Source organism: Chelonoidis abingdonii, chromosome 2 (assembly GCF_003597395.2).
Source record: "Chelonoidis abingdonii isolate Lonesome George chromosome 2, CheloAbing_2.0, whole genome shotgun sequence".
Lineage (NCBI taxonomy): Eukaryota > Metazoa > Chordata > Testudines > Testudinidae > Chelonoidis > Chelonoidis abingdonii.
Window position 1 is genome coordinate 150,800,694 of NC_133770.1, and position 22,604 is coordinate 150,823,297.

Here is a 22,604-nt window from a genome sequence, read left to right on the forward strand (position 1 = left end):
CGGCCCCACTGTGCCCAGCCCTGGACCTCCGGCAGGATTCAGAGGGAGCTAGGAGCTGGCCCTGGCAAGGTGCTTAATGACTTCTTTGTTTCGGTTTTCACCAAGAAGATTGGTGGTGATTGGACTTCTAGCACAGTGAATGCCAGTGAAAATGAGGTAGGATAAGAGACTAAAACAGGGAAAGAACAAGTTAAAAATTATTTAGACAAATTAGATGCCTTCAAGCCACCAGGGCCTGATGAAATGCATCCTAGAATACTCAAGGAGCTTCCTGAGGAGATATCTGAGCCATTAGCGATTATCTTTGAAAACTCATGGAAGATGGGAGAGATTTCAGAGAACTGGAAAAGGGCAAATATAGTGTCAATCTATAAAAAGAGAAACAAGGAGAACCCGGGGAATTACAGACCAGCCAACTTAACTTCTGTACCCAGAAAGATAATGGAGCAAATAATTAAACAATCAATTTTTAAATATCTAGAAGATAATGAGGTGATAAGTAACAGTCAGCATGAATTTGCCAAGAACAAATCCCGTCAAACCAACCTAATAGCTTTCTTTGTCAGGGTAACAAGCCTTGTGGATATGGGAGAAGCGGTAGACGTGGTATATTTTGACTTTAGTAAGGCATTTGATATTATCTCACATGGCCTTCTCATAAACAAACAAGGGAAATGCAGCCTAGATGGAGCTACTATAAGGTGGGAGCATAACTGGTTGGAAAACCGTTCCCAGAGAGTAGTTATCAGTGGTTCACAGACAGGCTGGAAGGGCATAACCAGTGGGGTCCCACAGGGATTGGATCTGGGTCCGGTTCTGTTCAATATCTTCATCAATGATTTAGATAATGGCATAGAGATTACACTCATAAAGTTTGCAGACGATACCAAGCTGGGCGGGGTTGCAAGTGCTTTGGAGGATAGGATTAAAATTCAAAATGATCTAGAAAAACTGGAGAAATGGTCTGAAGTAACTAGGATGAAATTCAATAAGGACAAATGCAAAGTACGCTTGGAAGAACAATCAGTCGACACACCAAAATATTGGGCAATGACTTGCCTAGCGAAGGAGTCCTGCGGAAAGGGATCTGGGGGTCATTAGTGGATAACAAGCTAAGCTATAGAGTCAACAGTGATGTTAACGCTGCTTGCAAAAAAGCGATACATTCATTTGGGGCTGGATTAGCAGGTGAATGTTGTAAGCAGACACAAGGAAGTAGATTCTTCCACTCTACTCCACTAACTGATTAGACCTCAGTTGGCAGCTATTGTGTCCAGTTTGGTGCACATTCAGGAAATTCATTTGCGGACAAATTAAAGAAGTCCAGAGAAGAGCAACAAAATGATTAAAGGTCAGAAAACATGACCCTATGAGAGAAGATTGACAAACTGGTTGTTTAGTTGGAGAAAAGGAAGACTAAGAGGGTGATATGATTAGAGTTTTCAAGTACATAAAAAGTTTGTTTAGGAGGAAGGAGAAATTGTTTTTCTTAACCTTGAGGACAGGTAAAGAAGCAATTGGGTTTAACCTGTTGGAAAGGGAGGTTTAGGTTGGACAATTAGGGAAAAGTTCCTAACTGGTCAGAGTTGATTTGAGTGCTTGAATAAATTTCTCAGGGAAGTTGTGGAGTCTCCATCCCGGAGATTTTTGAGCAGGTTTATTACAAACACCTGTCAGGGATGTTCATAGATAATACTAGTTCCTGCCATGAGCAGGGAATGGGATAGACTGGCCTCTTGGGGTCCCTTCCAGTCACTAGCATTTCTATGAATGCACCCTCCACACACAGATGAATGCACCCTGCCACAACATCCTCGCGATGCCAGCGTTAAGTCCCATTCTGGTGCTGGGGACAATGCCAGGTCCCAAACAGGGCCAGAATTGGGCACCCCTTAACCATGGAAGCAGGGGCAGCACGGCATTGAGATTGCCCCTCCGCACCGCACCCTCGGCCCATTGCGGTCGGAGAGAGATTCCCACTGGTGGGCAGAGGGCAGGCATCTTTCGGCCCAGTGGGCTGTGATTCACCCCGCGCCGCAGACTATTGGGCTCAGACCTGCTAGGGGACCCCTCAAAAACTCCGTCAGACCTTTGCACACTTGAAAGCATTGGCCGGATCGAGGCCTGTTTTCCCCTATGAGGGAAAGTCCCCATGGTTCCCTCCCCTGCCCCCCTTAGCCAGCCGTCCCTGCCCTGGGGTGGATCGGAGCCTGCCCGTTCCCTGCCATCCTTGAAGCTGTCCCAGACTGGCACAATCACCTGTTTTTGGAAGAGGACCAATGCCAGAGACACCAGCCCAGCCAGTTCATGGGTGCTCCAGAGCGGCCTTTCCAGCAGTGTTTCTGTATAAGGAGTTCCCTGCCCTCCCGAACTCCCCAGATCCCGCCAACAGCTGTGGCAGTGGGGGAGTGACTGGCATGCCCAGGACTTCACTCACAGGCGAGGGTTGGCAGCAGGACCAGGATGATGCGGGAAGCGGCCCCAGCATCCTTTCAGTGTCACCAGCCTGGAGGAAGCAGGTGGCAGTGGGAGCTCGAGCAGGTTGCCCACCCCCACGACCCGGCATTATTGCACGCTCTGGCCTGCTATTAGCCCGCTGGCCTGAATTGTTCAGAGAGCCAATCAAACTGCACCACAGCTGTAAATCCACTTGTATCATTAACTTGGGGGCCAGGTCGTGCTTGGGCCAACAGGAGCTGCTGTTACACATATTTTTAAGGGGATTTTTTGAGGGAGGGGGAATGTCTTTAAAATAACAAACTAGAAAAACTAGAAATCTTAGCATTGTGGGTCATGTTGACACCTCTGGGTTTCACAGCAAGCTGCACCTTCAGTTCTCTGAACCTGAGCTAGCTGCTCAGGAAGTTGACAGCAGTAGTATGGTTGCATCCTCTGCATTGGAACCAGCACTAGCAGTGGACAGTGACAACACTCTGCCATGGGGTTAACAGTTTTTTGCTGACAGCAGTTAGGAAGTGTGAGACTCAGGACTCTTGGGTTCCATTTGCCAGGTCTTTTGGAGGGGAGCGTTCTGTAGTGGAGCACTTCTGCCATTTCTCCCAGATCAGTTTTGACCTCCTGCCCACCCTCCCAACTTGTCTTGGCCAGTCCTGTCTCCCCGCCCCGCTGACTCATGTCCGACCCGCGTCTTCCCCGTCCATTCAGCCGACCCTCAGGGAGAAGCCCAAACAACAACTAACTGACGAGCACAAGGGACGCCTCGGGCAGCAATTGTTCCTCGCGTTTTTCGCGGTTCCACATTAGGTTGAGATAAGGCCATGCTGCTCTTTCCAGCTAGCTTTGCATCAATCGAAATCCCCCCCGGTGCCCTGCAAAAATTGCTCTGGGGATCCCTTGCTCATCACACCAGCTGTCCTGCCCCAATACAATTTGGCTTGGCTGCTTCATCTTCCGACCCCAGGGATCTCTTGGGGGAATACTGCAGCGTTGGGTGCATGAGCTTTCGCCATTAGTTGTGCTTGAGGATTGCAGCAATTGCCGGGAGTGTGCCAGTTCCCCAGGCAGAGGAGCTCTAATTAGCGCCCTGCCTCCTGCGCCCTCCCATCCCAGACTCCTTGTCCCAGTCTGACAGGCAGAAGCAGGCTCCTTGGCCTGCCCTTCACGCTGGCCACTACCGAGGGCGGGCAGGATGGGGGTGGGTGGTTGTGGTGGCCGGGGGTAGGTGTGGGGCTGGGGATGCGCAGTGTGTGTGGGGGGTGTGGTTGTGGTGGCTGGGGGTAGGTGTGGGGCCAGGCATGTGCACTGTGTGTGTGGGGGTGAGTGGATGTGGGTGGTGTTGGTGTACGGCTGGCAGCTCCCCACACTGCTGAGGGATTCAGCGGCTGAGTCCCCGGGCGCTTCTCCCCTCTGGTGTCTGTACAGAGCCGCAGCCTGGCATCCCGTGGGGTCCCCAGCACATGCACGGCGTGTGAGCCACCTGACCTGATCGCACAGAGCATGTGAGCCCCTGCGCTGACAAGCAGCCTCCCCGGTGGCCGAGCACCATCTCGCAGAGCATCCTGGGGCCCCCGGAGCACCCGGCCAGATGTTTTGCACAGAGCCTAGCCTGTCATTGCTCTTCACTTAACAGCGAACCAGAGAGATCACCTGAACCTGCCCCACGCAGGGCCCCACCTCGCCCTGCTTCCCTGGGCAGCGTGGGAGGGCCAGGTGTGACCCCCTCCCCATCTGGCTCCTGCACTCAGCATGGGCAGGGGAGAATGGCTGAAGAGATGGAGGCCCTCCAGGCCCTGCCACTCTGGGACAGTCCCCACAGATGTCCTCCTTTTGCAACCCGGCTCCGCGGTTACATTGCAATGGGCGAGCACTTAACTCAACGACTCTCTCTCGTTAGCCCTTTGCCACCGGCCTTGGGGGTCTCCATAGGGTTGCCAGGTTTCTACTTGCACAAAACCAAACACCCTTGGGCCAAGAGGTCACCTGATCTCTTTGTTCACCTTTAACTATCCCTATTTGGAGGGTGGAAAGGGGATCAGGGCAGGGGGTTGGGGCAGGGTCTGGGTGCAGGCTCCGAGTGGCGGTTACCTCAAGCAGCTCCCGGAAGCAGTCCCTTCTCCGCCCCCCAGTTCCCAGCCAATGGGAGCTGTGGGGAGAGTGCTTGGGGCGGGGGCAGCATGCAGAGCCCCCTGGCTACCCCTATGCACAGGAGCTGGAGTGGGGACATGCCACTGCTTCTGGGAGCCACGCAGAGCCACGGCAGGCGGGGAGCAGGAGCAGCAGCAGGAGACCCGCTGCTGACCGGAGCTGCCAGGGTCCCTTTTCGACCAGGTGTTCCGGTCAAAAACTGGAGATCTGGCAACCCTAGATCCCCATCCAACATGGAGCCCCCTGCCCCACATTCCCAACAGGGTTTGCCGCTTTGGGGGGTCCATATAATGCGTTCACAATGGCCCCCGTACAGGTGTGGGGCTGGAGGGATGGTTTGTTGTATGGTGTGTGCGGCTATGGGAGGTTGGTTTGTTGTATGGTGGGTGGGTGTGGGGCTGTGGTGGGACCATGTTGGAGGGTGGGGGCTGGTTGCCCCTCTTGCCCAGGGCTCGTCCTGGTCTATGATTCATGCCCCTCCTTGGGTGTGATGCACTGCAGGGCCAAAATAGGACATTCTGAGGCCCTAAACTATGTCAAGTGTAAGAAGGCCCATACTGTTAAAAAAATCATCATAATTTATTATTTTCACAGAAAGGACATCAAATATTTAAACACGAAGGCTTTACAGTAGCATATATACAAAGGCAAAGTTGTAAAAATAGAATAATAATCAAACTAAAACACGTCTTGCAATATTCCTGTTTGCATTATAAAATAGTTTCAAATTAACGTATTTTCATCTATGATTTCTTAATTAGTAGATATGAAAACTTTATAGGTACAGCAACAACAAAGCAGTTACAGTTACACAGACCAGCTTACTTAAAGAAGGCAGGACAACCTGCAGGATGTCTGTTTGCACATCACATTCATTTTAATACTCACTGTAATGGAGTCCCCGGGCGATGCTCTGAAGCTGCTCCCCACAAAGCCAGTCAGGACTTTGGGGAGCCTCCTCTCCCTTGGAGCAGACTCTTCAGGGCAGGAAGCTCACACGGATTCACCTCCTGGGTCTCTCCTTGGAGCATTCAGCATATGCCCCTCCGTGCGCTTCCCACAGCGAGTCCGCCCAGGCGGGGTCCCGGGGAAGCCAGAGGGTCCTGCACCCCCACTTCCCAGTCAGACGTGACTCTCAGCCAGCCAGTAAAACAGAGGTTTGTTAGATGAGAGGAACACGGTCTAAAACAGAGCTTGTAGGTACAGAGAACGGGATCCCTCAGCCAGGTCCATTCTGGGGCCCAGCGAGCCAGACAACCCCATCTGCCCTCACTTCCCGACCCCAGCCAGCTCCAAACTGAAACCCCCTCCAGCCCCTCCTTTCTGGCCTTTGTCTCTTTCCTGGGCCAGGTCACCTGATCTCTTTGTTCACCTTGCAGGGTGGAAGGGCCCTGGCCATTTGTTGCTAGGAGACAGATTGTCGGCCATTTATGCACACTGGAGACTTAAGAAATGCTTAAGGGAAACTGGGGCACCCACACAGTATTCAGAGGAAACATTAAGAACAGTCCCACTTTGTCACATCTCTCCCCCCTTCGAGACTGAACTGAGCGAGGTCACTGTTTTCAGCGCTGTGGCCTGCAAGTTCCCTCTGCTTTTCCAAGGAGGGATCCTTCCACAGCTCAGTCTGGAATTCAGCTGCTGGGGAAGGGAGTGGGACCTGTTCCCTCTTGCTGGCTGGGCCTGGGGTCACAGCCCCCCTCAGCCCTGTCCCTGGTAGCCCCCTCCCTGTCGCGGGATCACTTCCCAGCAGCATGTCTGGACCAGGCAAACCTGGTTGGCAGCCGACCTGCCCTGCCTGTGTGTCCCCCCACTCAGCTGGGGTCTCAGCTCCCACCGTGCTCAGCACTGCCCTGGCTGTTCCCATGGGGGCAGGCAGGGAGCTCTCTGCTCTGGTCACAGCATCAGAGCCAGCGTGAGCCCCCTATCTGGTGTGCAGAGAGGTGGGGAGCATCTCTCCATCCCATTCAGCCCCAGGGGTCTGGTTACAGGTAGGCAGGTATCCTGAGCCCAGCAGCCCCTCCCTCCTGTCAGCCAGGTCATTTGCATTTTCACTGACTATTTCCATTTTAGCCAGTTGGTTCCCTGGATTCATTCCTGATATATTTCAGTTGCAAAAATTACCTTTCTCCTGAGCAGTTTGTGACTATTGGACTAAAAAAAGCTTCAAAATCACTTCCAAAAAACAGTAAAAAAATTAATTTTATATTATAAATATTGAGATTTATATATCTATACAACAACAAATAATATCTTTATTAATATATCTATATCTATCTATCTATCTATATATGCCCAAAAGCTGTTGTTTTACCAAGATATTTTTGTGAAAGTTAGTGCTATTTTGTCTATGTTCTCACAGGAAAACAAGAGAGGATATATCTCTTTTTTTTTACACCATGAATAAGGAAAATTATCCTTCTTTTAATATGAATAAATTTAAAAAAATTGATTAATTTTATTATAAACTTTATCCAGACTCTCTATAAAATATATTTACAAATGTTTATTCTGATTAATTTTCGCTATGAAACAATGAATTGTTGGGATTTTTCTTTTGCCATATTATAAAAATACAATGTATTATGCATATATGTGATTTATAAGTCTATATATGAATTTTTACATAACATACTACCTATAATAAAATTTTATCTTGTGTGCTCCAAACCTGCTGAGCAGAATATCCCAGTCTTTTTTCTAGGCAGACATCTCTCTTCTCCTCCAGGACCACTAATTAATCTTGAGTAAACACCTCAGACACACAGAATTTACCAGAAAAAAGACTGGTAATCTCTAGTCAGGCATTGAGAAAGTGAGGAAAAACTAGCCTCTATTCAAGCAAATATAATGAATATTTAATAGCCTGTAAATCATATATACACATAGTTTGAAATAACTTGCTCAGAATATTTTGAGTTATATGTATATCTGCCTTCACTTCTCTCAAAACCCTCTATTTATCCTTTCATCAGCACTCTCTGATATTTATTGGGAAAGTTCCAGAAACTGATGGAGGGAAGCCAACACAAATTTATCCTCCTCGAGATCCACTTGACCATAGTCCATAAAACGATCACCTGCAAACTCAGTCACCTGAAGCCTGGCTAGCACATGGAGCAGAAATCGGCATGCACACTAAAACACACAATGGTGTGTATGTACAGACCAGAAGAGGAACAAACACACTAACATTTATGAAAATGAAGAAAAACAGGAGCGAAGACACTGTATGACTGAGCATGCAGGACCATAAACAAAAGATGGCGGCCTTCTGGCTATCACCAGCTAAGGGGGACGCTATACGTAACGTTACTCCTAGGACGAGTCCCATACAAGTATGAGCTTAGCAGGATTGCTACACGACACTGCTGTCTCCGACCTCACGTTTTTCCCCGATTTTATCGGCAGTGAGATTATTTATTTAAATAAGTTCTGAAAGCACGGTCAGAATTTCACCCGTAGCAGCTGGCCCACAAAATGCTGCCGTAGGAGACGGATAGCAGACTTACTTATAGAAATACTAATGTTATACGTGCAGTTATGGCTTTTTTTCCTCAGTCCTGGCCTCCTGGCTGTCAGTAATGAACAATTAGTGAAGGGTGAGGGTAAGGCAAGGGTATTTGTGCCAGATATGTAAATTTGTGTCGTATTTGCATGAAAATGTCTGTATTTAGAGAGAATCTTCTTTCCCCCATATCTCCTTTAGTTATCAACCGATTTTGAGGAAATTGGAAATGGAGTCAGGTTTTTCTTGTTTTGAGGTCCCAAGCTTAGTTACTTTATGCGTTAATCTGGCGCTGCGTGTCAGGGACTGTGGGTGCCCTCTGCCCCATCCTGTTATCACCCGGCTAACCGACGCCTACGGCCTTGGATCACAGTCCCAGGCCCCAATAAGGCTGATGCAGCAGCAGATATGGGGAGCCTGGTCGATGTACCAAGGACACCTGCTTGCTCTGTCAGGCAGCTTATGAATGTAGAGGCAAGGGCCCTGGGCAACCCTGACCCCGCCCTCCCGTCCCCCAGGTAACGGGACCCCACCCTGCTATTCCCCAGGCAACCCTGACTCTACCTCTCATTCCCAAGGTAACAGGACCCCATCCGCCTGTCCCCCATGTGACTCCAACCCCACCTTCGTGCCCCCAGCACACTTACCCCCTCTCTCCCACGAGACCCATTGCTGTCTGGAATAAGCTGCAATATGGACTCAGAAACCCCCACAGATCGCCTGAGCCCTGGTGTCTGGGGCCGTTAAGCCCTGCCTAGCGCTTGCACCGGAGTGCCCCCAGCCTGAGCCCTGGGTTGCATGGGGCTGAGCCAAGCCACAAAGCCAGCACATCCCTGGCACAGGCAGGGACTTTCCCTTGGCAGAGAGGGACCCGGAGGATGCTCATAGTTGATGAGAAGCATCAGAGGGGTAGCCATGTTAATCTGGATCTGTAAAAAGCAACCAAGAGTCCTGTGGCACCTTATAGACTAACAGACATATTGGAGCATGAGCTTTCGGGGGTGAATACCCACTTCCTCAGACGCATGGCAGTTGGTGAGCTGGCTCCTCCCCCCATGGACACCCGCAGGACAGCGCAGGGCGGGGCCCACTTCCAGGAAGCAGAGCTCTTGCTTTCCAGGCTGCAGTTGTACTGGCCACCCCAGGGAAACACCCTGACCACAGAATCCCCAGCAAGACAGTGCCTTCACCTCGACCCCCAGCCCTGCCCAGCGAGGAACCAGGCCCGGGGCCTGCTCAGAACATAGGGCGCCTGCTGGGATCCCAGATGGGTGCCCCCAGCCTCTCCGTCTAAACCAGGAGAGTGAAATAACTTGGCAATGTGGCCCTGGGGCATTAGCCCACCCTATGCCCACGGGCCCTGTAGGCCTGGATTGATGCAGGGACTGGGGCCCTGTCAGCGTGGGTGGGGACAGGCAGCAATAATTTCCCTGAGAGCAGCATGGCTGGGGGCACAGAGAAAGGCCAGGCAGAGCAGATGGAGCATCCCATCTAAACTTCACAGAACACTCCCCAGTCTCTATAACCGTATGAGGTACCCGCCTATCCTGGGGGAGCATGGGATGCGCATTTTCAATGCAGTAGGAACAGCAGCCCCCTGCACAAGCCAGAGAACTGAAAGGTTCAATGCCCTGATTGCCCCAAGAAATCCAGCTCAGCTCCAGCTCCCCCAGGTCCGCTGGCCTGCCGCACAGGTGAGGAGAATCTGGCTCGTTCCTTCAATCCCAGTTCTTGTTCCATGGCAAGCAGGGAAGGGGAAGGACAATGTAACCAGAGGGCCTGGACCCTGGGCACTGAGCACAGGGGTCAGTTTTCTCATGAACTGATGGCTGTATTGGGGGTGATGGCACTGACCGGCCCAGGGGAGATACAAGCACCTGATGAGTTTCTGACTTCGAAAGGAGAAGAGAACTTGCTTTAAAAGGTGTGGGGGGTTAGGGGGGCAATCTCTAGGGCCACACAGAAACACATCCTTGGCTGTAACTAAACGTGGAATCCTCCCTATGGCTCATGGCTGTCTCCTGTTGGAGGCTGTCACAAGCAGCCGAGGACCTGAGAGCCCTGAGCATTGGCTCCTTTGCCACCCCCCAACACCAGGGCATGAAACCCGAGGCCACTGTGCAAAGTGGTTTTGCCAAAGCCCCCAGTGACATGTGCTGCTGGACACTGCCACACCAGTGTCCCCTGGAGGGGCCAGCATGTGCATGAGGTTTGAACTGAGCCAAGCTCCAGGCAGTCCCCCCGTGCGAGTCCAAGCGAGCCGGCCGGAGAGCCTTGCACTGTAACTGGGAGCCAGACACGGTTCCACCTGCTATGGCAGCTCATGGGATGAGCATTGGCACTCACAGCTAGGCAGAGGGGCCAGCACTGCACCTGGCCTGGCTAGACACCCTGCCCCCCAACATTCACATCCAGCCTCCACCCCTCCAGCCCAGCGTCCAACCCAGAGCAGGCCGGGGGTGAGAGGACGGAGCAGTTCCCCCTCCTCCAGGCTGCTCAGAGCAACCCCCAGCTGTGCCCTGGCCGGTGCCTCCATGGGAGCAGGGGGCAGCCGAGCCCCAGAAGAGATCCAGCCGTGTAGAGCCAGTACTGAGCTTTATTGGGGTCAGCTGCCGTCTACAACCCTTTGGCCACAGCCCCCGCTTCCCATAGTCTCACACAGGCTCCCGGGGCCTGGCACTGAGGCATGGCTGACAGCGGCAGCAGCAGCAGATGCCTACGCCCAGCCACAGGTGCCCCATAGGACCCCTGCTCAGAGAGCGGAGCCAGGCCAGGGCAGCAGGGTGCAGCGGGCAGCATTTGTCTCCTCTTGGCCCAACGGGGGAATCAGCCCTAGCCACACGGGACATTGCCCATTCTGAGTCCAGCCAGGTGTTGTCGCTGACGGGGGCCCACGGCTCAGGACGTCCTCCCCTTGCTAGCTGGGCGACGAGGTCTCCTCCCCATGTACTGGAAGCTCCGCAGAGGGTTGCGGCCCCCCCGGGCCTAGGAAAGAAGCAACGGGGGTTAGGGGCAGCAGCAGCTGGGAGTCGGGGGGGGAGGGCTCCACCTCCCTCCCCTCGCAGGCTGCCTCCCCTGCATTGGGGCCCCATTCCCAGGCAATGCAGTGGGGCTGGCTCCCCAGTGATCCCTGCTGGCCGAATGTGGCTCTGCCTCCCCGGATCAAGAACATGGGCTGTTGCCACCCACTCGCTCTCAGAATCTCCTACTGTCTTGAGTCCATCCGAATACTCCCCCACCCCCTACAATGTGGGTCTGACCTCCAGCCCACCCAGCACATGGTGGTGCCAGCTACTGAGCCCCTAGGATAAGGCCCCCTGGGGCTGGGTGGGCACCATGACAGCCCCTCCCCTTCCTGGGCCCTCTGCCTTGGCCTCAGCTCCATGCTGGGGACCAGAGGCTTTGTGGAGACCCCTCACTCCAGCCATCACCCCCCCTCCAGCCATCAGTGCTCTGGGGCTTGGGGAGGAGCCCCGCCCAGACACCCACCTGGAAGCCCCCCCTGGGGCGGCTGCTGCTGGGGGCCAAGTGTTTCCGTCGCTTGCGTTTGTTGAGCAGGGGCTGGGCAATGGCGCGCAGGGTGGGGGGCACTGCCGGGGGAGAAGACAGGTCAGGAGTTGTGGCTGGGCCCTGAACCTGGGACTCCCTTCCCCACCCAGTGAGGCCAGGACAGAGCTGGGGAAACCCTACACCCTGGATATCCCTGCTGCAGGGCCAGGCCCCCCCCAATCCTGCCCCAAACTGGCAGGAGACTGTGCCCTGGGGCTAACTGCCCCTGTGCCCCACCCCAGATGGGCTGCGACTCGGTGACTGGTCCCTGTATAACCAGCTCCCATGACCCACTCCAGAGGAGCCGGGTCTCAGTGCCGGGTAAAGGGTCACTGTATAACCAGCCCCCGGAGCCTGCCCCACAGGGGTGCATCTCAGCACCGGACAACGGGGCCCTATAAAGGGTCTGGAGGACCTTTGGGATCATGCTGGGTGAAAGGCGCTAGAGAGGCAACAAGGGACCCCGGAAGTGCCCCTGTCCCTGTTCCTCTCCACCCCACAGCTGGAAACCTGCGAGCCCAGCCCTGGTGGGTTGCACTGACCCAGGTACTCAGGCACATTGCGCAGGTGCGGTTTGACGATGGCCGGGTGCAGGGGCCGGTCATGGCGCAGCAGCCGCAGGTCGTGGGGATTGTCCTCGAAGTACGTCTAGGGGGAGGGAGAGGGTTGAGCCCAGACCCAGCTGCAGAGAGACAGGGCCCCTTTGAACTGCCCTCCTCCCCGCCCCAACCAGCCTGCCCCGTGCTTCAGTGCCCCCCTGCCCAGAGCCCATCACAGGAGTCAGTGTCCCCCCCCACCCCAAGGGTTCCATGCCCCCTCTGCAGCTCACCCCGCCCCTGGGGTTCCGTGCCCCCAGCCCCCGCGAGCCCCCAATGCCTGCTCCTTTCAGCAGGAGTCAGGCTCTGGCGCCCACCCCCCAGGCCAGAGAAAAGGCCATGTCTAGGCACGCCCCACTGCAGCCAGCCCGTCTGTGCGCACCGGGGAGCCAATCCCCCAGGGCAGTAGGGTTCACTCCCTGCAGAGGGAGGGGCCGCACTCAGCTTCGTTCCCAGCCCCCTCACTGCTGCCCCCCACCTTCAGCTTCTCCGAGTTGAGTAGCTCCTCCTTGATCTCTCTCAGCCGCGCCTCCTTGATGGCCTGCTTGGTGACGGAGCGCATGGCGTCCTGGGAGATGGCAGAGAGGGAGGGGGAAGGTCAGAGCCCCCAGCACAGACAGGGCCAGAACCTGGCCCCTCAGGCTCCAACACGTCCCTCCCCCACAGCTCCGGCCCTCCAGTGGGACTTCAACCCCATAGGCCCTGGTAACTCCCCCAAACTCCCAGGGCCTGACACCAGCTCCAAGCCCCCCAGCTCTGGCCAAGCTGCCTTGGGGCCCACTGTCCCTTCCCCGGCACTGTATGGGGAGGATCTCCCAGATGCGGGGGACCCAGGGGGAGGGAAAGGGGTGTTTCCCACCCAGCCCCTGGCTACTTGGCAGGCTGGGTGCTGTTTTGGGTTGGTGGCTCTGCCCGTGCCCATCTCCCGCCTGCCCCCCTCCACTGACCCGGCATCTGTAGCGGAGCCCCTCGACTTCCTCCATCCGGAACTGGTAGGGGCGCAGCACAGGCTCGGTGTTCTCTGTGAGGACAGAAGGGGCCTGTCAGGGACGGGGATCTCGGCACCATGGCCCAGGAGGGGACCCGCAACCCCCAACATCCTGAGGAGTGGGGGCGGCGCTGGGGAAGGACACAACCTGTGTGGGAGATACACGGAACCCGCCCTCCAGCCCCCACCAGACTGGCTCTGTCCTTCCCCAAGAATGGCTCAAACCCTTTCCCAGCCAGGCAGCCAGTCGAGCCACGTGCTCAGATCTCCCCACACCCATAGGACCCCAGCCCCAGCGCTCACTGACCTCCTGCGAGAGCCTCCTCAATCTCGGCCAGCAGGGGGCACTCTGGGTGTGTCACAAAAGTCAGGGCTGTGCCGGGGTTGTCAGCACGGGCCGTCCTGCAGGCGGTAGAGGAGAGAGCATTGAGGGGTTCTCCTGCCATGCCTGGGACCCAGCAGCTTCCACCTGCCCTGCTGCACAGAGGGGCCCTACCGCCCTGCCCCCCAGACCCATGGGTGGGCAATTGGCCCCAGGGGCTGGGACCCGGCCGTGGAAGGTACTGAGGCCAGGCCAGGGCTGTGCCCTCCCCATAGCACTGTCCCGGATTGGGCCTGATTAGCCGGGTGTCCTGGTCTCGCTGATGGGATGGGGCAGGGCCTTGGTCCCAGGGGACAGCCCCAGGGACTTCAAGAGGCCTTAGCGCTGGCTCCCAGCTCCACAGGCCTCCCTGATGTTCCCCCAGCCCCACCTGACCTGAGAGCCTAGAGACAGAACCCCCTGACTTGGGGGCTGCTGCTGGCGCAGCCCCAGTGAGCTCAGTGCCAGCCAGGTGCCCTACTCACGCAGGCACCGCAGGGAGAGCCGGAGGAGCACAGCCTGGTGCCTCTGGCTGGAGGCCCAGCCATGGGGCAGTGCCCCTTGGAGACACCCTGGGGCTCCACAGCCAGCCAGCTGGGTGCTAGCAGCCCATATGGACCAGAGCAGAACCTCCCATCCCGAACCCCTACCTGCCGGCCCGGTGGATGTAGGATTCGACCGAGGGGGGCGGGTCGAAGTTGATGATGGTGGCGACGTTCTGGAAGTCGATGCCCCGCGCCACGCCGTACTCTGGGTCTTTGCCCCTGCAAGGGAAGGGGAAGGGGCACCTCAGGGCACAACCAAACCCACCAGCCCAACCAGAGAGCTAGGAGAATAGCCAGCACTGCCAGTGCAGGACAGCTCCCTGGAGCTCTTCCTCCAAGGCAGGGCTGGGATTGCAGGGAGCGAACGGCCCCGGCAGTGCTGAGGGGCAGTGCTCAGAATAAGGCAGGGGCAGTATGGAGAAGTCAAGTGCCCCCTGCTGGTGATAGAGGCTGGTGCTGCCAGGCCTGCTACTACAAACACAGACCAAGTGCCTGGTCTCTGTTGCCAGCGCCAGCCAGCCCGGGGGTCCCAACAGGTCCTTACTTCTCTGTCTTGGCACCCTTCCTCCTCTTGGCCCGCACCGCGGGCTCCGCCAGCCCCTGCTCGTCGGTGGCGACGATGTAGTCGTAGAAGCCTCGGTTGAACTGGCTGATGATGTGGCACCTGGAGTCCAAGGAGAGGCGCCGGTGAGAGCCGCAGGGACTCGCCCTGGAGGGCAACAGCCACTGCCCTCACTTCTTGGGGGCTCGCCCAGCGCTATTGGTGTCCCCATGGGTCTAGCAGCAGCTCGGAGCTGGCGAGCGCTAACCCTCAGTCAGGGCCTGTCGACGCAGCAGTGCTAGGCCGGGCACTGCACGGCGTATGCGGTTCCTCTGGGGATGAGGGAGGGCAGAGTGCCTGTCCCCTCCGCATGGACTGCAGGGACCACCCCCCAATGGGCCATCCCTCCCCACTCCGTGGGGTCATTCCCAACCCCCAAGGGCTCTTCCCCCCATGGATTGCATGGATGCCGCCCCCCTACCCAGATATCTCCTGACCCAATGAGTCACCCCTCTCCACCCCCAGGACTCCTCCCCCTCCCAGACTGCATGGACCTCTCCGCCCCGATCTCTCCTGCCCCAATAGGTCACCCCTCCCCACCCCCAGAGCTTGTTCCCCTGCTCACCGGGACTGCACGGGCAGCTCGGAGTTGAGCACGCAGGCTGGAATGCTGAACTGCTCCAGGAAGAGCTTGAGGCGGTAGCCGCGCTCCACGGTATTGACAAAGAGGATGGCCTTGCCCGGCACCAGCCCCAGCTTGAGCAGCGCATAAAGCAGCAGGAACTTGTCCTCCTCGCCCGCGCAGCGGATCTGGTACTGGCACAGCTGGGCCGCCTCCGGCAACTGGGACTCCCGCAGCTTCAAGGTCACCTGCGGGCGGGGCAGAGCTTAGCACTCAGTCCAAACCCTGCCCCCTGGGGAGGAAGCCCAGCCACCACGCAGCAGTGGGGCTGGGGGATCTCATTCCCCCCTCCAATCCCAGGAACCCCCAGGATGGTTCAGTGAGGAGCCCGCCCCAAGGCCGCAGACCAGAGCTGCCCAGAGCCATGGGGGAAGACGCCGAACCCACTGAGCTGCCCCCAGGTTCCCCCTTACCGGGTTGTGCAGCACCAGCTCCTTCAGCGCCTGCACCTCCTCGCTGAAGGTGGCCGACATTAGGAAGCTCTGGTAGATCTTGGGGAAGTGGCTGCCAAGGAAACAGAGACCAGCTCAGAGCCTCCCCCCGGCCCTGGAGCGACACGCCCCAAGGGCTCCAGGAGGGGCTGGCCACCCTGCTGCCGAGGGCTCTGTCCACAGGCCACATACGAGGGATATGATCCTCCCCACAACAGCAGTCGCTGTCTCCCAGCCTTGAGCCTTAGCCAGGACAGGGGAGCCTTGGCTGGGCCTTATAGTCAGTATGGACCTTCGGGCACCAGACAGCAAAGCAAATCTTCCCTCCTCACAGCCCCCTCCCCAATCAACCCCACTCATTGGGTCCCCGCTCCCAGATCACACCCTGTCCCCAAGGACCCCCCACCCTCCCAGATCACACCCACTCCCCAGGGCCCCCTTGTTCAGGCTGGGAGCAGGGCTGACCAGCCCCAGCAGCTCACCACAGCAGGTTCTTCAGATCCTCCTCGAAGCCAAAGGAGAAGAGTAGGTCGGCCTCGTCCAGGACCAGCACCTCCAGGGAGTGGCGCAGGCTCAGGCTGTGGCCCTGCAGGTGAGCCAGGACCCGTGACGGCGTCCCCACCACCACATCCGGCTTCTCCATCAGGATGGGCCTGCCAGGGGCACAGAGCAGCATGAGGGGCTGGGCCACACAGGGACGGGAGTGTCACCACCAGGCCAGGTACACAGTGATCGCCAGCACCTCCTATGCGGTGGGAGGGACCGGAACTATCCATGGCCACACAGCAAGTCAGGGAGAGCCAGGAAGAGAACCCAGGAGTCCTGCTCCTTGTTCCCTACCCCAAACACTAGATCTTGCAGCCTGCCTGCAGGGTTCTAATACTGCAGCATTCCCCAGAGTGCAGCCAAGAGCCAGCCAGGGCACACACGCCCTCCCCCCCGCGCACAGGCCCCCGGGCACACATGCGCCCCCTGGCCCTAGCTCTTAAGGTTGCAAAGAAAACCTTGCAGCCCAGGATTCCACTGCAACTGGGACAGCAGCTGCCTGGGTCCTGCTCCTTTCCCGAAGGACGACACAGCTCTCAGGGCCTGGCTGCTCCCCACAGCCGGCCAGAGAGCAGAAGGGGCTGGAGCAGAAGCAGTTCCAGGCACTGGTAGCCTCTACCAATTGGGGGAGGAGGGGGACATGGAGTAACTGCCCCAGGGGCTCAGCTCGCAGGAGCTGCTGGCCAGTGATCCTCACTGAGCAGACAGGCTGTGCCCCCAGCCCTGCCCCGAATGGAGCTAGTCCATAGCCTGGGCTAGCTCAGCCAGGTCCATGCTGGTCCTGGTAGCCAGCCTGGCTTGGATCACAACTGGGCTTAGCTAGTCACTGCACTGCAGAACCCCTACCCCCAACCAGGGAGGTGTCCCTGAAACTCCTTCACGGGGAGTTTGTGAGCCTGCAGAGCTCCCAGGGCTCCTGCCTAAGGGGGAAGGGAAGGGCAGCGCCTCCATCAAGGCAGGAAAGGCCAATCCATGTGGACAGCTTCAGCCAGAGAGCAACTGCACCCAGTGGGGGCCCTGCCCGACGCATTGCCACTGGCTCACGGGGCTCTCTGGGGCAGCAGAGCCCTTGGATTGGGAGAGTCCAAGAGCTCCCTGTCGTGTATCCCCAGACATGCTCCAAGCCAGCTGGCCCTTTGGCTCCATGGTGCATCGGGTCCCACGAGCGGCTGGCACTCGGGGCACAGGCTGCTCCCAGGGAGCAGGCAGCTTTGATCACTGACTATGAGTGGGCACCAGGCCCCCTAAGTCCCTGTCTTCCCCCACCACAGCCCCCAGCCCGCTCCCCCTCCTGTCTGCCCCAGCCCATCCCTTCTCCCTGGGGCTCTCACCTCTGTGCAGACATGTCCACCTGCCCAGAGACATCGGCGACACGGACATCACGGGAGCAGTACGCCGTCAGCTGCCGGATCATCTGTAGCACCTGCTGGCCCAGCTCCTTGGTAGGCACCAGGACCAACCCACGCACGGCCTGCTCCATCACCAAGGGGGACTGGAGAATAAGGGTCAGGGTCAGACATCAGCTGGGCACCCACGACCTGCCATGCGCTCAGGGGGATGTCCCGGGGTATCTCGCTGGAGCGGATACAATGCCTGTGCTCCAGGGATGGACACTGCCTTGAGCCGGGCACTGCCTCCATTCCAGGGCAGCCCCCCCGCCAGGAGCTACCATCTCCTGTTACACAGCAATGGCCTTGGGGCTCAAGAGGGCACCAAGCTGCTGGAGAACCAGGTTCTGATCCAATGCACTAGGGCCCTCATGCTGCCCGCAGCTGAGACAGTCCCCATCCCTCCACCCAGGGCACCTTGGCATGAGCAGCAAAAGGGGCCCATGCAGGCTGAGGGGCAGAAGGACCCCAGCTGCTCTGCCCAAGCCAGTGGGGCTCCTAACAGGATCAGGCCTAGACCCAGTGCAGTGAGGGGCTCCCCCACAAAGGGAGCCCTGCCCGAGTCATTAGTTGTGCCCCTGGGTGCAGACATACCATCTTCACTTGGAGCAAGTGCTGGATGAGGGGGATGGCATAGGCGGCCGTCTTCCCAGAACCAGTCCTAGCCCGGGCCAGCAGGTCCTTGCCCTCCAAGGCCAGTGGAATGGCCTTCTCCTGGATCAATGTGGGCTTGGCCCAGCCCAGCTCAGCGATGGCCTGCGGGGAGGGATGGAGGAAGCCTGGTAGGAACCCCAGAGAGCAGCCAAAGCATCTGGGACACAAGTGGGAGTGGGGAGTGGCACTGCAGGGCCCTTCCAGCCCCTCGGTTGGCTGAGACTAGAGCACTCAGTGCCCTGGACTCTTCCCACTGGGGGAGTAGGAGGGCACACAAGCAGCCAGGCTCTATGCCCAAGTCTTGAGGTCCCCACCACAACCAGCAGCTGGCAGCCGAGATTGCACAGAGCTTTGCCAAGGGGATGAATTTCACCCCGGCCCCATCACCCCATGCCACAGAGTGGGGGACACACCCCCAGCTCAAACACCTGGGTGGCAGGGCCAGGAACAGAAGCCCAGCACCCTGACAGCCAGGCCAGCGCTCTAGCCACTAGGCCATGCTCCCCACAGCACAGCTGGGGGGGATGCCAAGAGGAGCGGGGTCACATCATCACCCCCTCACACACACACACCCAGGGCAGCAGCTGGGTATTGCCAGGGGACCCAGGCACCGAGGGGGATGTGATTGGTGGGACGCGCCTGGTCCCTCGCTGGGACACCCCCCACGGACACAGGGAGGGCGGGGCGGGGGTCTCCTAAGGCCTCTGCAGGGAGAAGGGCCTCCCGGCTTCGTGCCTCCCACCCTGCCCTGGCTGTACCCCATGGTCCTCTCCTGGCTCTGCGAGGGGCAGGACTCCTGGGTTCCCTCCCCACCCAGGGGCGGGGGGAATCTAGTGGTTAGAGCGGGGGGGGGGGAGCCGGGAGCCAGGGCTCCTGGGTCCCCGCCCGGCCCAGGGGCCGGTACCTGCAGCAGCCGCCCGTCCAGCCCCATGTGCGCGAAGCTGAGCTGCGGCTCCATCTCCAGCCTGCGCTGCCCGCTGGTCCGCCCCCGGCTCAGGGCGCATGCGCCACTTGAGGCGCGGAAGCACCATAAAGGCGCAACCACGCGACTAGAGCGTCCCCCCTCTTCCGTCTGCTGCCCCCTGGGCAGGAGGAGAGTCCTGCACCCCGCGGCGAGGAGCCCCACCCTCACGGCCCGCCAGCCCGTGCCTGGGGCGGGAGGAGGCAGGACCAGAGTCCTGGCGAAAGCCCATTGGCCAGGGAGGGGCAGCGCCCTGCTCTGACTCCTGGCCCCCGCTCCCCTCCCAGAGCCAAGGGCAGAACCCAGGAGTCTTGGCTCCCAGCCCCCCCCCGCCTCTAATCAGTAACCACTAGACCCCCTCCCCTCCTCCCTCCCCGCGCTGGGATAGTGGGGATTAGCCCTTCTTGGCCTCAGTCCCCAGAGCAGGGCTCAGGAGACAAAAGGGCCATTAATGACCCTTTGGCTCAGGCTTTGACATCCAGGGGTGCTGGGTTCCACCCACCCATCTAGCTAGCCAGGGCAGCATCAAAGGCATTGCTACAAGCCAGGGGCCGCGCAGGGAGAAATCACAGGATGTTTGCTGGTTCCGATGCCTAGCTCCACTCCACGGGGCCAGTTCCGATGCCCGGCTCCACCCAGCAGCTCCCCGGTGCCAGTTCTGACCCAGCTATCCAGGCCAGTTCCGATGCCCAGCTGCAGCACAGCCACTCTTCACTCCTGTGTTGCCAACTCACAGCAGTCTGGTGATACCTGATGTTTAGTAAAGCACCTGCTCCTGGAGTCAGGTGATTGTGTAAGTTTCTACCAGTCATGTTGGTAGAGAAAAGCTGGGAAATGCCTTGCCTAACAGCTCAGAGACATGAAGGCAAAGAAAAAGAACCAGTATAGAGCCTTTTGGTTAAGCTGGGGCCAGATTCATGGTGTTTAGGCACCATGGGCTCACTCCACATGGATCCAGGCCATTTTACAACTAGTTTACTTGTATTGCGGCAGCACCCAATGCCATTACAGATTAGGGCCCCCACTGTTTTATAGATTTCAAGGCCAGAAGGAACCAATGTGAGCAGCTATGCTGACCCCCGCATAACCCAGGCTCTAAAATTTCCCTGAATTAATTCCTGTTTGAAGTAGCGCAGATCTTGTAGAAACACATCCAGTCTGGATTTAAACATTGCCGGTGATGGAGACTGCACCATAAGCCTTGGGAAATTGTTCTAGTGGTTCATTACCCTCCCTGTTAAAAATGTGCATCTTATTTCCAGCCTGAATTTGTCTAGCTTCAGCTTCCAGCCATTGCACTGCTACATCTTTACCTGCTAGATTGACAAGCCCCACTGAATATGTTCCCCACGTAGGTGCTTATAGACTACGATCCAATCACCCCTTAGCCTTCTCTTTGTTGAGCTAAATAGACTGAGCTCCTTGAGTCTCTCATTACGAACCGGGTTTTCTAATCCTTTAATCATTGTCTTGGCTTTTCTCTGCCCCCGCTCCAATTAATCACCATCCTTCTTGAACTGTAGGCACCGGATTCCAGCTGCACTCGCACCAGCGCCAGATACAGAGATAAAATAACCTCTGTGCTCCAGATGTTTATGCATCCCAGGTTCACATCCGTTCTTTTGGCCCCAGTGTGTCACTGGGAGCTCATGTTCAGCTGACGCCTCCACAAGTCCTTTTCAGTCACTGCTTCCCAGGATGAAGTCCCGTCATGTAAGTTTGGCCTGTATTCTTCGTTGCTAGACGTAGAACTTTATATTCACTCATTAAAATGTGTATTGCTTGCGCCCAGCTTACCAAGAGATCCAGCTGGCTCTGTATCAGTGACCTGTCCTCTTCGTTACTTACCACTCCCCCACCATTTGGGGCACCTGCAAACTTCATCAGTGATTTTATTCTTTTCCAGGTCATTGATGAAAATATGAAACAGACCAAGGCCAAGAACTGATCCCTGCAGGACCCCACAGGAAACATGAGAGAGTGATTCCCCCAGGGGGAGGATGTACTCTAGCATATACCTCATCACATACCTCTCTTGCTGTTCTTACTGTGTGTCAATTGTGAGCGATTCACTCGGGGTCACTGTGGCTGCGATTGTATCTACATTCTGGGGTCATGTCCATAGGTGAGCACAGGCATCTTCACTGAGAAGTCTGAAGGAATGTCTAACATAGTGAATGTTTATGGGAAAGGGGTAAGTTTAGAAGATAAAATAAAAAAAGCACAAGTTAAAAATCACTTAGAAAAGTTAGATGCCTGCAAGTCACCAGGGCCTGATGAAATGCATCCTAGAATACTCAAGGAGTTAATAGAGGAGGTATCTGAGCCTCTAGCTATTATGAGCCGTCTAGGCTACTTATCTTTGGGAAAAGTCATTGGAGAAATGGGAGATTGATTTTCCAGAAGACCTGGGAAAAGGGCAGATATAGTGCCCATTCTATATAAGTGGAAATAAAAACAACCCCAGGAAACTACAGACCACAGTTAGTTTAACTTCTGTGCAGGGATATGATAATGGAGCAAGTAATTAAAGAAATCATCTGCATAACACCTTGGAAGGTCGTATGGTGATAGGGGAATGATGCCAGCATGGATTTGTAAAGAACAAATCATGTCAAACCAATCTGATAGAGCTTGGGTCTTGATAGGATACGAGTCTTGTCTGGATAAGGCGAGAAGCGGTGGATGTGGTGTACCTAGACTTTTAGTAAGGCATTTGATACGGTCTCGCATGGATATCCTTATCGATAAACTAGGCAACTACAATTTAGATGGGGCTACTATAAGGTGGGTGCACTGAAGCTGGCTGGCATAACCATGACTCAGAAATGGTAGGTTATTAGGCTCCCCAATGGCCTGCTGGAAAGGCTATAACAAGTGGGGTTCCCCGCAGGGGTCTGTTTTGGACCGGCTCTGTTCAAATATCTTCATACAACGACTTGATGTTGGCATAGAAAGTACGCTTATTAAGTTTGCAGACGATACCAAACTGGGGAGGGATTGCAACTGCTTTGGAGGACAGGCGTCAAAATTCAAAAATGGAATCTGGACCAAATTGAGAGAAATGGTCTGAGGTAAAAACCGGATGAAGTTCAATAAAGACAAATGCAAACGTGCTCCACTTAGGAAGGAACAATCAGTTTCACACATACAGAATGGAAGAGACTGTCTTAGGAAGGAGTATTATGGCAGAAAGGAGATCTAGAGGGTCCATAGTGGACCACAAAGCTAAATATGAGTCAACAGATC

At 56.4% G+C, this 22,604-nt stretch overlaps 1 protein-coding gene across 2 annotated transcripts; it reads right to left on the reverse strand.

Moving 5' to 3' along the window:
• Window positions 1–10,693: 10,693 nt before the first annotated feature.
• On the reverse strand, window positions 10,694–19,405 carry DDX56 (DEAD-box helicase 56). Of its 2 annotated transcripts, none has more exons than XR_012655275.1 (14): window positions 19,299–19,405; window positions 18,335–18,496; window positions 17,684–17,844; window positions 16,289–16,459; window positions 15,789–15,879; window positions 15,319–15,563; window positions 14,697–14,816; window positions 14,258–14,371; window positions 13,554–13,648; window positions 13,206–13,279; window positions 12,737–12,826; window positions 12,205–12,344; window positions 11,603–11,703; window positions 10,694–11,098 (listed from the first exon to the last, which is right to left on the reverse strand). XR_012655275.1 is itself a non-coding variant. In XM_032790342.2 (14 exons), the coding sequence occupies exons 1-14, from the start codon at window positions 19,350–19,352 to the stop codon at window positions 11,012–11,014; spliced, it is 1,671 nt and encodes a 556-aa protein (XP_032646233.1). In that variant the 5' UTR covers window positions 19,353–19,405; the 3' UTR covers window positions 10,694–11,011. The 2 variants fall into 2 exon arrangements, 1 of the variants encoding a protein (XP_032646233.1); XM_032790342.2 differs by having other exon boundaries at window positions 12,205–12,310.
• Between the last annotated feature and the right edge of the window lie 3,199 nt (window positions 19,406–22,604).

What these genes read in the sequence shown, in the direction of transcription:
- DDX56 (XM_032790342.2), bottom strand. Translation starts at nt 19,352, where the DNA reads ATGGAGCCGCAGCTCAGCTTCGCGCACATGGGGCTGGACGGGCGGCTG. An exon ending in ACTTGCTCCAAGTGAAGATG is followed by an intron (nt 17,845 to 18,334) that starts GTATGTCTGCAC and finishes CTTATTCTCCAG; the next exon opens with TCCCCCTTGGTGATGGAGCA. An exon ending in TCAACTCGGAGAAGCTGAAG is followed by an intron (nt 12,311 to 12,736) that starts GTGGGGGGCAGC and finishes CCCTCCCCCTAG; the next exon opens with ACGTACTTCGAGGACAATCC.